Consider the following 14,710-nt stretch of genomic DNA (forward strand, 5'->3'; position numbering starts at 1 on the left):
AATATATTTTATCAGGAAGTAGATATTATATAGAAATCGTTAAAAGTAAAAAATAAAAAAACGTGAAATAAATATACTTGCAAACAATAATTTAAAATAATTTTATTTAAAAATTTATTCAGTAAATATGTATAATTTACTTGAAAAAGTTGCACCCTATATTAAATAGTAAATTAAATTTTTTTTTTTTATGTAATCTTATTTTTAATGACCTTCTAATTATTCTTTTCAAGTTTACATAATTATGGTAGATTAAATATTTCAATAATTTTTACAAGGATCTTATTATATTTAGGTTTTTTATTTTATTTTATTTTTTTTTTTTTTTGATTTTCTTTATTTTTATCTTCATTTAAGATACAATTTGAATTACGTCATTCCATAAAAACAAGGAAAACCAAATAAAGTAATAAATAAGATAACCATAATATATTTATTACTTTTATTTAAATTAGTGAATTTTAAAAATTTCTTTATAATAAAATATTTAATATTTTAAAAAAGAAGAAGAAACAAGTGGTGTTCTAAAATATAATTAGCTAAGAACAAAAACTTTTTTAAATTATAGAATAATAAAATTTTATTATTTATATAAATATATGGTTTTTCAAAAATAAACGTGCTTTTCTATAAAAAATTCTTAAATTTTTTTTTTTTATGTAATCTTATTTTTAATGACCTTCTAATTATTCTTTTCAAGTTTACATAATTATGGTAGATTAAATATTTCAATAATTTTTACAAGGATCTTATTATATTTAGGCTTTTTATTTTATTTTATTTTTTTTTTTTTTTGATTTTCTTTATTTTTATCTTCATTTAAGATACAATTTGAATTACGTCATTCCATAAAAACAAGGAAAACCAAATAAAGTAATAAATAAGATAACCATAATATATTTATTACTTTTATTTAAATTAGTGAATTTTAAAAATTTCTTTATAATAAAATATTTAATATTTTAAAAAAGAAGAAGAAACAAGTGGTGTTCTAAAATATAATTAGCTAAGAACAAAAACTTTTTTAAATTATAGAATAATAAAATTTTATTATTTATATAAATATATGGTTTTTCAAAAATAAACGTGCTTTTCTATAAAAAATTCTTAAAATTTTTTTTTTTGTTTTTACACTATTAAGAAAAAAAAATTTACTATAATGACATATTATATGTATATATAAAATAATAATTTTATTCTAATGTAAAATAATTGTTTATTTTTATTAAGGAGAAAAATAATTATTTAATAATTTCTTCAAAAAATTATAAAACTAAATATTTTTTTAGAACTTTTTTTTTTTTTTTTTCTGGTGCCAGATTATAGAACAATATGTAATGGTTATTTTTTTAGAATTTTTTAATATAAAAAAGAAAAAATTAAATATGCATGTATAATAATTTTATGTAAAAATATATAAAAAAAAAAAAAAAAAAAAAAAAAAAGTAAAGAAAATTATTTTAATATATTAATTTGTTTAGAATTGAAAATGTTATAGGTTTAAAGTAAAACATATACACTATATATATGTATATTTAAAATTAAGTGTAAATATTATAGTTGTTCTTTATATCTTAGTTTCTATGATATAAAATATGTTTTAATTAGATATATGAATATAATTGATTGATTGTAATAAAAAGTGTATTAAAATATTATATATATATAATATATATATATATATATATATATATATATATATATATATCAATATATGTTATATTCTTTTACTAACATGAAATATATATAGAAAAAAAAAAAAAAAAAATATATATATATATATATATAGATAATAACATATAAATATATTCAATGTGCATACAATGAAATGTAATATTAGTATATATTTTTTTGCTTCCTTCTTTGTGTTATATTTTGCAAAAGCTAGGAATGAATATGATATAAAAGAGAATGAAAAATTTTTAGACGTGTATAAAGAAAAATTTAATGAATTAGATAAAAAGAAATATGGAAATGTTCAAAAAACTGATAAGAAAATATTTACTTTTATAGAAAATAAATTAGATATTTTAAATAATTCAAAATTTAATAAAAGATGGAAGAGTTATGGAACTCCAGATAATATAGATAAAAATATGTCTTTAATAAATAAACATAATAATGAAGAAATGTTTAACAACAATTATCAATCATTTTTATCGACAAGTTCATTAATAAAGCAAAATAAATATGTTCCTATTAACGCTGTACGTGTGTCTAGGATATTAAGTTTCCTGGATTCTAGAATTAATAATGGAAGAAATACTTCATCTAATAACGAAGTTTTAAGTAATTGTAGGGAAAAAAGGAAAGGAATGAAATGGGATTGTAAAAAGAAAAATGATAGAAGCAACTATGTATGTATTCCTGATCGTAGAATCCAATTATGCATTGTTAATCTTAGCATTATTAAAACATATACAAAAGAGACCATGAAGGATCATTTCATTGAAGCCTCTAAAAAAGAATCTCAACTTTTGCTTAAAAAAAATGATAACAAATATAATTCTAAATTTTGTAATGATTTGAAGAATAGTTTTTTAGATTATGGACATCTTGCTATGGGAAATGATATGGATTTTGGAGGTTATTCAACTAAGGCAGAAAACAAAATTCAAGAAGTTTTTAAAGGGGCTCATGGGGAAATAAGTGAACATAAAATTAAAAATTTTAGAAAAAAATGGTGGAATGAATTTAGAGAGAAACTTTGGGAAGCTATGTTATCTGAGCATAAAAATAATATAAATAATTGTAAAAATATTCCCCAAGAAGAATTACAAATTACTCAATGGATAAAAGAATGGCATGGAGAATTTTTGCTTGAAAGAGATAATAGATCAAAATTGCCAAAAAGTAAATGTAAAAATAATACATTATATGAAGCATGTGAGAAGGAATGTATTGATCCATGTATGAAATATAGAGATTGGATTATTAGAAGTAAATTTGAATGGCATACGTTATCGAAAGAATATGAAACTCAAAAAGTTCCAAAGGAAAATGCGGAAAATTATTTAATCAAAATTTCAGAAAACAAGAATGATGCTAAAGTAAGTTTATTATTGAATAATTGTGATGCTGAATATTCAAAATATTGTGATTGTAAACATACTACTACTCTCGTTAAAAGCGTTTTAAATGGTAACGACAATACAATTAAGGAAAAGCGTGAACATATTGATTTAGATGATTTTTCTAAATTTGGATGTGATAAAAATTCCGTTGATACAAACACAAAGGTGTGGGAATGTAAAAAACCTTATAAATTATCCACTAAAGATGTATGTGTACCTCCGAGGAGGCAAGAATTATGTCTTGGAAACATTGATAGAATATACGATAAAAACCTATTAATGATAAAAGAGCATATTCTTGCTATTGCAATATATGAATCAAGAATATTGAAACGAAAATATAAGAATAAAGATGATAAAGAAGTTTGTAAAATCATAAATAAAACTTTCGCTGATATAAGAGATATTATAGGAGGTACTGATTATTGGAATGATTTGAGCAATAGAAAATTAGTAGGAAAAATTAACACAAATTCAAATTATGTTCACAGGAATAAACAAAATGATAAGCTTTTTCGTGATGAGTGGTGGAAAGTTATTAAAAAAGATGTATGGAATGTGATATCATGGGTATTCAAGGATAAAACTGTTTGTAAAGAAGATGATATTGAAAATATACCACAATTCTTCAGATGGTTTAGTGAATGGGGTGATGATTATTGCCAGGATAAAACAAAAATGATAGAGACTCTGAAGGTTGAATGCAAAGAAAAACCTTGTGAAGATGACAATTGTAAACGTAAATGTAATTCATATAAAGAATGGATATCAAAAAAAAAAGAAGAGTATAATAAACAAGCCAAACAATACCAAGAATATCAAAAAGGAAATAATTACAAAATGTATTCTGAATTTAAATCTATAAAACCAGAAGTTTATTTAAAGAAATACTCGGAAAAATGTTCTAACCTAAATTTCGAAGATGAATTTAAGGAAGAATTACATTCAGATTATAAAAATAAATGTACGATGTGTCCAGAAGTAAAGGATGTACCAATTTCTATAATAAGAAATAATGAACAAACTTCGCAAGAAGCAGTTCCTGAGGAAAGCACTGAAATAGCACACAGAACGGAAACTCGTACGGATGAACGAAAAAATCAGGAACCAGCAAATAAGGATTTAAAGAATCCACAACAAAGTGTAGGAGAGAACGGAACTAAAGATTTATTACAAGAAGATTTAGGAGGATCACGAAGTGAAGACGAAGTGACACAAGAATTTGGAGTAAATCATGGAATACCTAAGGGTGAGGATCAAACGTTAGGAAAATCTGACGCCATTCCAAACATAGGCGAACCCGAAACGGGAATTTCCACTACAGAAGAAAGTAGACATGAAGAAGGCCACAATAAACAAGCATTGTCTACTTCAGTCGATGAGCCTGAATTATCTGATACACTTCAATTGCATGAAGATACTAAAGAAAATGATAAACTACCCCTAGAATCATCTACAATCACATCTCCTACGGAAAGTGGAAGTTCTGATACAGAGGAAACTCCATCTATCTCTGAAGGACCAAAAGGAAATGAACAAAAAAAACGTGATGACGATAGTTTGAGTAAAATAAGTGTATCACCAGAAAATTCAAGACCTGAAACTGATGCTAAAGATACTTCTAACTTGTTAAAATTAAAAGGAGATGTTGATATTAGTATGCCTAAAGCAGTTATTGGGAGCAGTCCTAATGATAATATAAATGTTACTGAACAAGGGGATAATATTTCCGGGGTGAATTCTAAACCTTTATCTGATGATGTACGTCCAGATAAAAATCATGAAGAGGTGAAAGAACATACTAGTAATTCTGATAATGTTCAACAGTCTGGAGGAATTGTTAATATGAATGTTGAGAAAGAACTAAAAGATACTTTAGAAAATCCTTCTAGTAGCTTGGATGAAGGAAAAGCACATGAAGAATTATCAGAACCAAATCTAAGCAGTGACCAAGATATGTCTAATACACCTGGACCTTTGGATAACACCAGTGAAGAAACTACAGAAAGAATTAGTAATAATGAATATAAAGTTAACGAGAGGGAAGGTGAGAGAACGCTTACTAAGGAATATGAAGATATTGTTTTGAAAAGTCATATGAATAGAGAATCAGACGATGGTGAATTATATGACGAAAATTCAGACTTATCTACTGTAAATGATGAATCAGAAGACGCTGAAGCAAAAATGAAAGGAAATGATACATCTGAAATGTCGCATAATAGTAGTCAACATATTGAGAGTGATCAACAGAAAAACGATATGAAAACTGTTGGTGATTTGGGAACCACACATGTACAAAACGAAATTAGTGTTCCTGTTACAGGAGAAATTGATGAAAAATTAAGGGAAAGTAAAGAATCAAAAATTCATAAGGCTGAAGAGGAAAGATTAAGTCATACAGATATACATAAAATTAATCCTGAAGATAGAAATAGTAATACATTACATTTAAAAGATATAAGAAATGAGGAAAACGAAAGACACTTAACTAATCAAAACATTAATATTAGTCAAGAAAGGGATTTGCAAAAACATGGATTCCATACCATGAATAATCTACATGGAGATGGAGTTTCCGAAAGAAGTCAAATTAATCATAGTCATCATGGAAACAGACAAGATCGGGGGGGAAATTCTGGGAATGTTTTAAATATGAGATCTAATAATAATAATTTTAATAATATTCCAAGTAGATATAATTTATATGATAAAAAATTAGATTTAGATCTTTATGAAAACAGAAATGATAGTACAACAAAAGAATTAATAAAGAAATTAGCAGAAATAAATAAATGTGAGAACGAAATTTCTGTAAAATATTGTGACCATATGATTCATGAAGAAATCCCATTAAAAACATGCACTAAAGAAAAAACAAGAAATCTGTGTTGTGCAGTATCAGATTACTGTATGAGCTATTTTACATATGATTCAGAGGAATATTATAATTGTACGAAAAGGGAATTTGATGATCCATCTTATACATGTTTCAGAAAGGAGGCTTTTTCAAGTATGATATTCAAATTTTTAATAACAAATAAAATATATTATTATTTTTATACTTACAAAACTGCAAAAGTAACAATAAAAAAAATTAATTTCTCATTAATTTTTTTTTTCTTTTTTTCTTTTTAGGTATGCCATATTATGCAGGAGCAGGTGTGTTATTTATTATATTGGTTATTTTAGGTGCTTCACAAGCCAAATATCAAAGGTTAGAAAAAATAAATAAAAATAAAATTGAGAAGAATGTAAATTAAATATATATATATATATATATATATATATATTGTATTATATATTTTTTTTTTATAGTTCTGAAGGAGTTATGAATGAGAATAATGAGAATAATTTTTTATTTGAAGTTACTGATAATTTAGATAAATTATCCAATATGTGTAATACAAATATAAAAAAAAATAATAAATAAATAAATAATTACAAGGAAATAAAAATGATATATATTATTACATTATGTTTGTTTACTTTTATATTATCCTATAATATTTATTTTTATTTTATGTTTTTTTTTTTTCAGTCAATCAACAAGTACAGGAAACTAATATCAACGATTTTTCTGAATACCATGAGGATATAAATGATATTAATTTTAAGAAATGATGTATTTTTTTTTAGAAGGATTAATATATTAAAATGGATTATTTTATTTGTTCAGAATAATAGTTATATAAGTTTTATATTTATAACTATTTCCTATAAAAATAAAAATTAAAAGGATTTTTAATATTTTTTTTGTGAATATATATTAAGCATTTTATGTTAAAATTTGAGAAAAAATTCACATAAAAGAAAAAAAAAAAAAAATAAAATAACAGAGAAATAGATACATATTTAATTTTTTATTGTTTTGATGCTATGTGTTATCTTTAATTTATTCATTTTAATTTTTCAAAAGTGTAAACAAGTTTTGAGATAACACATATGAAATATTATTGTAATTTTTATCTTAATGGATATAATATTTTATTTTTCTACTAATTTTTTTACGTTTTTTTTTTTTTTTTTTTTATTCTTTATATAATTAATTATATTGTATTTTTGTTTTATTTTATATTTTTATGTTTTACATAATTAAAATTTTTATAATTAATTTTTTAATGTTTATGAATCTTAAAAAAATACTCATTTTTTAATTTTTTTTTTTTGTTTTAAATTTAGTTCTTTCTATATAATTATATATATATATATATATATTATTTGTGAAAAAATAAAATTTTAATTTAAAAGTAACTGTATGAAATATATAAATACCAAATGATAATTATGTTAATTTCTAATTAATTTTTCAATTTATAAATGTTTATTCTAGAATATATTTGTATAAAAAAAAAAAAAAAAAAAGTTAAGGTATTAATATATTGAATGGAAAATATTTTCTACATTTACAGTACAAAAATATAATAAAATATATATTCATAATTCTATGTTCAAATAAAAAAAGTGTATATATTTTTTTTAAAACATTTTGTATATCATAAAACAACTTTTTCTATGGTATATACAAATGTAATCAATATATATAAGTATGTTATTACTATAGAATTATGAAAGAGTGTAATATAATTTTTATTAATTTTTTTAATTTTTTAAAAAGACATATATATATATATAATTTAAATGAAAAGAATCTATATGTTTTATATTATATTAAAATGTGTAATAAATCTTATTAAATATATTATATACAATTTAGAGTATTATTAACTTGTTATGTAACCTTATTTATTAATTTGTTTAATTTAATTTATTATGTTATTTAATAATATATATATATAAATAATATTTTAAATGGACACATAAATAATATAATGTTCTTTAATAAGAATTATCATGAAAAGAAAATGTTATACATTTTTCACATGGTTATTTATTTCATATATGGATATATGAATAATATATATATGTATATATATTTAATATTTTATTTAATTATCATTTTTGTTTTTTGTATGTTATTCTTCATAAGGTTTTTTAAAAAAAAATTTCATTTGTATTATTATTTTTTTTATTATTGGTTTTATTATTTTTATTTATATATTAAATATATTATTACCTTTATATATTAGGTTATATTTTTATGTATAAATAAACCATTTTAATTAATTATATATTTATATGATATGGAAAGTGAAAAATGTTAATTATATGTAATGTTTCTTAAAAAAGGTTAATAAACAAAAAATAGGAAATAATTATGTTTCTATATATATATATATATATTGGTAATACACATTTATTTATAGAAGAACGTAACTTCTTTCTATATAGATCATCAATTCTTATAGACACTATAAGTTGAGGTTCGGATGACTCCCTAAATTAATGTATTTAAATTTTTATGATTTTCATTGTAATATATATTTAATTCGGTCTAGAGACAATATATATATATATATATATATTTTTATATTATGATAAAATATATATTACAAAAAAACAAGATAGAACAATGACATATATAAATAATTCTATTTCTTTTAACTACTTTATTAACAAGAAATAGAAATGTATTCAAGAATAAAAAAGCATTTTGTATAAATAATGAACAAAACATATTTGTTCTATTATAGAATATATTTTAAAACTTCATTTAATTTTTTTACTAACATTTGTAAAATATATTACGAATACATTTTTTTCATAATTAAGTTAAATTGTTTATATTTTATGAATATTATATATATATATATATATATATATATATATATATATATATATATTATTTTCTCTAAGACTTAATATATATTATTTATGATTAATTTATTATATGTAGCTTATTTTTCTTTTTTCCTTCATATATTAAATATATAATATATAGAGAAAAAAATATAGAAATAAAAAACCTATAATAAGATAATTAATAATTTCTGGTTTTTCTTTTGTTAAATTTATATTATAATATTCCCATATTTGTATAAAATGACGATATGTTCAATATTGTACTATTTATAATAATATGTGAAGCATCTTCTTTATATTAAAATTATCTTTATTCTTATAAAATATTTTTTTTCTTTTTTTTTTTTTTTTTTTTTTTTCTTTATAAAAATATTAATGATAGTTATAATTAATTTATTATTAATTATTATATGTAAAATAAAATGAGATGTTGTACAGTTTTGATATATGCATATGAATTTCATTATTCATATATATATATTTAGGTCACAACTATAATTTGTTTATTTATCATTGTTATTTTTTTTATTTCATGATACATATATATATATATAATCGTTTAACACACTTTGAAAAAGGAGATAATTTTTGTAAATTTTATAAATGTACAACAATATGGATTGTAAAATAATATTTTATTTAAATAGTTATAAAGTCACTATTTAATTACAATTACATTGTATCTTTATTTAATTTTTTTCATAAGTAAAATAAAAATGTTAAGTTCACAAAATAAAGATACAACATTTAGTTTCTTTATATTAAGTACAATAATGGAATAAAACAATGTGTGAATACTATGGTTGGAAAAATTAAAATGGTACAAGAATTTTTAATATAAAGGGTATAAATAACTATAATTAATATAAAATTATTATCATATTATTTTTCGATATTACAAATATAAAAATAAAAAATGTAATAATAATATAAAATAAAATATACTGTAACAACATATATATATAATATATATATATAATTGTGTATCATATTATTTTTTTTTTAGATAAAATAATGAAATTAAAATTTAACTAATAATAAATAAATATAATATATGATACTATGATATTATTAAATGAATATTATAAATATATATTGTTGATATATATATATATATATATATAATATATATTATTATGTTTTTAAACATATAATTCATACTGAATTTTTTTTAATAAAAGAATCATTTTTAAAAATATATATACTAGTTAATTATAATATAGTAGTTTTCCTTTAACATAGTTAAAATATTATTTATATTATAATATATAATATAAATATTTATTCTGATGTTCATCCTTTTTTGTTTTTATATAATGGTGCTTAATTCTAGGAAAAAAAAAATTGTAATTAATGTTTGAAAAAAATAATTTTTATAAATATTAAAATGAAACTATATATTATTATAATTAGAAGAAAAGGGAAAAACCACGAAAAAAAAATTGAAAAACGAGAAAATAATAAGAAAATTATAATAAGAAAATAAATTAAGAATAAAATAATTAGGTAAGTATAAATAAATAAATAAATATATATATATATATATATATATAATTAATAATATTATTATAAATACCTAAAAATTATATGAGAACAAATTTTTAAAAAATCTTTATTTTAGAATTAGTTTATATATTAAAAGTAAAAATTAATAAAACATAAAAAATGAATACAAGAATTTTATTATTTATTATACTATACACATTTTAATAAATATTATATTATATTATATATATATACTAATATAATTAATTTTTACATAATGTATTTTATCTATTATTAAAATAAAGAAAAAAAAAAAAAAAAAAAAATAATAAATTATTAAAAAAAAAAAATCTTAAAAGTTTTTTTTTAAAAGAAATAAAATACAAATATATAAATGTGTAAATAAATAAAACTTTATTCTAAAAAAAAAAAAAAAAAAAAAAATTATTGAAAGTTTTTATCTTTATTGAAATATATTAATATATATATATAAATATATATATATATGTATATATATATTTATTTTAACAAATATATATTTAAAATACACAATATTTTTGATGACCTTTATCTTATATATTTCCATTTTAATTATTATTATTTTTTTAATAATATATTTTTTATGAATATTCTATTATATGTGTATTCCTAAATATACGTAGTTCTAGAATATTATAAAAAGTTCTATTAAATGAAAATACGAAATAGTTTATAAAATATTATTTTATTTGCCACACATACATTTAATATCTAAAACATATTTTGTTATATATACATTTATTTTAAATAGAAAAATTGTTTATCATTATTGTTTAACATTTTTTTCTTTATATGCCTACATGTTATTTTATACATATATATATATATATATATATATATATAATGATAGGATATAGGCTTATTGAGAACAAATTTTTATTATTTTAATTTTTAAAAATTTTATATATTTTTTTTGATTTTTTACGTTTGATAAAAACATTAAATAAAAAAAAAAATTATATATAAACAAAGGAGATATAAGAATATATATATATATATATATATATATATATATATAATGATAGGATATAGGCTTATTGAGAACAAATTTTTATTATTTTAATTTTTAAAAATTTTATATATTTTTTTTGATTTTTTACGTTTGATAAAAACATTAAATAAAAAAAAAAATTATATATAAACAAAGGAGATATAAGAATATATATATATATATATATATATATATATATATATATATATATAATGATAGGATATAGGCTTATTGAGAACAAATTTTTATTATTTTAATTTTTAAAAATTTTATATATTTTTTTTGATTTTTTACGTTTGATAAAAACATTAAATAAAAAAAAAAATTATATATAAACAAAGGAGATATAAGAATATATATATATATATATATATATATATATATATTTATAATGAATTTACATTTTATTTAATAGGTGTTATATATGAAAGGACAAAAAAAAATATCATAAATATATTTTTTTTGAACCTTTATATTAATATAGAATAATACTTAATACATATATATATATATATATAAGTTAATGAAAGAAAAAATTAAATAAAATATATTTAATATATATTGTATATATAATATTGTTTTTTTTTTTTTTTTTTTTTGTATTTTTTATATATTATAAATTCACTCTTAGAATAAGATGAATATTTCATTTACGGTGTGTAGCTTATTTATATTACTAATTAATGTTGTTTTACATGGAGCGCAAAAGAATTCTGAAAAAAATGTATACACGGAAATATGTGAAAAGCCAGCGAATGGAAATGAATCAAGTGTATACTGTATGAAAGATTACAAAAAGAAAAGTTCTTTATATGGTTATAAACATATTATGAATTTCTTATTAGGAAATCTAAATAAACATAAAAATAATATAGCAGTAGTGGAACATGATAATGGTGAACCAAACAATTATTTGACTTATAATGATTTTTTTAAAAAAGTTTTATGTTTTAGTAATACATTGAATACTTATGAAGGAAAAGGTATTGAAGAAAAAATGTATAAAAAAGAAGAAAAAAATAATGGTAAATTTAGATTGTTGGGTTTGTATGGTAGTAATTCAATAAATTGGATAGCCGCTGATATGGCTTCTATGCTTAGTGGTGTTACAACATTAGTTATGCACTCCAAATTTAGTTTAGATGTAATTGTAGATATACTAAAGGAAACCGAATTAGAATGGTTATGTTTGGATTTAGAATTGGTTGAAGGGTTATTAGCTCATAGAAATGAATTTCCACACTTGAAAAATCTTATAATATTAGATACATTAAATAAATCAAATAAAATAAATTCTAAAGGTTTAGAAAAAAGTGATAAAAACAAAAAATCTAAGGAAAAAGATAATGGTTTAGTTAATGTTGATTATGATAAAGAAAAATTAAAAAAAATAAAAGATTTAAAAGTAAAAGCTAGAAGTGTTGGAATAAATATTATGGAATTTGATGAGATGTCAAGAAAAGAACCTAAAAAAATAAAAATAAATAATGAAGACCCTAATTTTATTGCTTCAATTGTATATACATCTGGAACATCAGGAAAACCAAAAGGTGTTATGTTAAGTAATGAAAATTTTCACAATACTGTAGTACCATTATGTGATCATAATATAATAAAAGAATATAATCCCAAAACACATTTTTCTTATTTACCAGTATCGCACATATATGAGAGAGTTCTTGTTCATATCTTATTCATGTTAGGTGGAACTATAAATATATGGAGTAAAGATATAAATAATTTCTCTAAAGATTTATTAAATTCTAAAGGTGAAGTACTAGCAGGTGTTCCTAAAGTTTTTAATAGAATTTATACCAATATTATGACAGAAATAAGTAATTTACCCCCTTTTAAGAGATGGTTAGTAAAACGTATTATATCTATGCGTAAGGCTAATAATAATGGAAGTTTTAGTCAATTTCTTGAAGGACTTTTTAAAATTTCTTCAAAAATTAAAGACAAAGTAAACACGAATTTACAAGTTATATTAAATGGTGGTGGAAAGTTATCACCCAAAATTGCTAATGAGTTAAGTGTTTTATTAAATATAAATTATTACCAAGGATATGGTTTAACAGAATCCACTGGTCCTATTTTTGTGCAAGATACTAGTGATAACAATAGTGAAAGTATGGGAATACCTTTTTCTCCAAATACAAAGTTTAAAGTAAAAACATGGGAAACTTATAAAGCCACCGATGCTTTACCAAAAGGGGAATTACTGATTAAGAGTGGTTCTATATTTAGTGGATACTTTTTGGAAAAAGAAAATACAGATAAATCTTTTACTGAAGATGGTTATTTTAAAACAGGGGATGTGGTTCAAGTTAATAGTGATGGTTCATTAACATTTTTAGATAGATCTAAGGGGTTAGTTAAATTATCACAAGGTGAGTATATCGAAACAGATTTGTTGAATAATCTTTATTCACAAATTAGTTTTATAAATAATTGTGTTGTATATGGTGATGATTCAATGGATGGACCACTAGGTATTCTTTCTGTGGATAAATATTTATTATATAGATCTTTAAAAGATGACCATATGTTAGAAAAAACTGGAATTACTGAAGATAATTATAATGATAGATTAAATGATGAAGATATAAATCAATCTATTTTTGTTGAATATGTCAAAGAGAAAATGATGGAAACTTATAATAGTACAAAATTAAATAGATATAACATAATAAATCATATTTATTTAACATCTAAAATATGGGATACTAATAATTATCTTACACCCACATTAAAGGTGAAAAGATTCTATGTATTTAAGGATTATAACTTTTTCATTGAAGAAGTTAAAAAAACATATAAACACAAATTAAAAGGAGTTGATGAAGTCAACAAAAATAAGGAAAAAAAAGAAGAGAAGAAGAATGAAAAAAATAAAAACCAAAAAAATGAAGAGCAAAATTCAAAAGATATACATACCAAAAACGCAGTTCAGCAATCGAAGTTAAGGCCCACAAAAGAAAATTTTACAGAAAAGAAAGAAGAAAAAGAAAAGAATACAAAATTAAGAGTACGAGCTAAAGATATGTCCCAAGAATTAGAATTAAATAAATAATACGAAATATTAAAAATAAGGAAAGAAAATAAAGGATATGAAAAATAAAAAAAAGGAGAAAGAAAAATTTCGATATGAAAACATTATTATAGTTATATATATTTACAATATAAAAGATATTCTATTAACATAATATATTGATAGTTTTTTAGTTTATATATATATATATATTTTTTTTTTTTTTTTAGTTATTGAATAATTTTAAATATGTGCAAAAAAAAAAAAAAAAAAGGCAAAAGGAAAAAGGAAAAAAAAAAAAAAGAAAAAAGAAAAAAAAAAAAAAAGAAAAAAAAAAAAGAAAAGAAAAAAAAGAAAAGGAAAAAAAAAAAAGAAAAGAAAAAAAAA

At 19.8% G+C, this 14,710-nt stretch overlaps 2 protein-coding genes across 2 annotated transcripts; both read left to right on the forward strand.

Moving 5' to 3' along the window:
- Positions 1–1,823: 1,823 nt before the first annotated feature.
- Positions 1,824–6,698, forward strand: PF3D7_0731500 (erythrocyte binding antigen-175; the record flags this gene model as incomplete). The annotated part of the gene is made up of 4 exons (XM_001349171.2): positions 1,824–6,087; positions 6,213–6,291; positions 6,393–6,475; positions 6,616–6,698. 4 exons carry the CDS (start codon positions 1,824–1,826, stop codon positions 6,696–6,698), a joined length of 4,509 nt encoding a protein of 1,502 aa, XP_001349207.2.
- Positions 6,699–11,929: 5,231 nt separating this feature from the next.
- On the forward strand, positions 11,930–14,365 carry PF3D7_0731600 (acyl-CoA synthetase; the record flags this gene model as incomplete). Its single annotated transcript, XM_001349172.1, has 1 exon — positions 11,930–14,365. The coding sequence occupies one exon, from the start codon at positions 11,930–11,932 to the stop codon at positions 14,363–14,365; it is 2,436 nt and encodes an 811-aa protein (XP_001349208.1).
- Positions 14,366–14,710: the final 345 nt, after the last annotated feature.

This window comes from Plasmodium falciparum (genome assembly GCF_000002765.6).
Source record: "Plasmodium falciparum 3D7 genome assembly, chromosome: 7".
In the NCBI taxonomy this organism is placed as follows: domain Eukaryota; phylum Apicomplexa; class Aconoidasida; order Haemosporida; family Plasmodiidae; genus Plasmodium; species Plasmodium falciparum.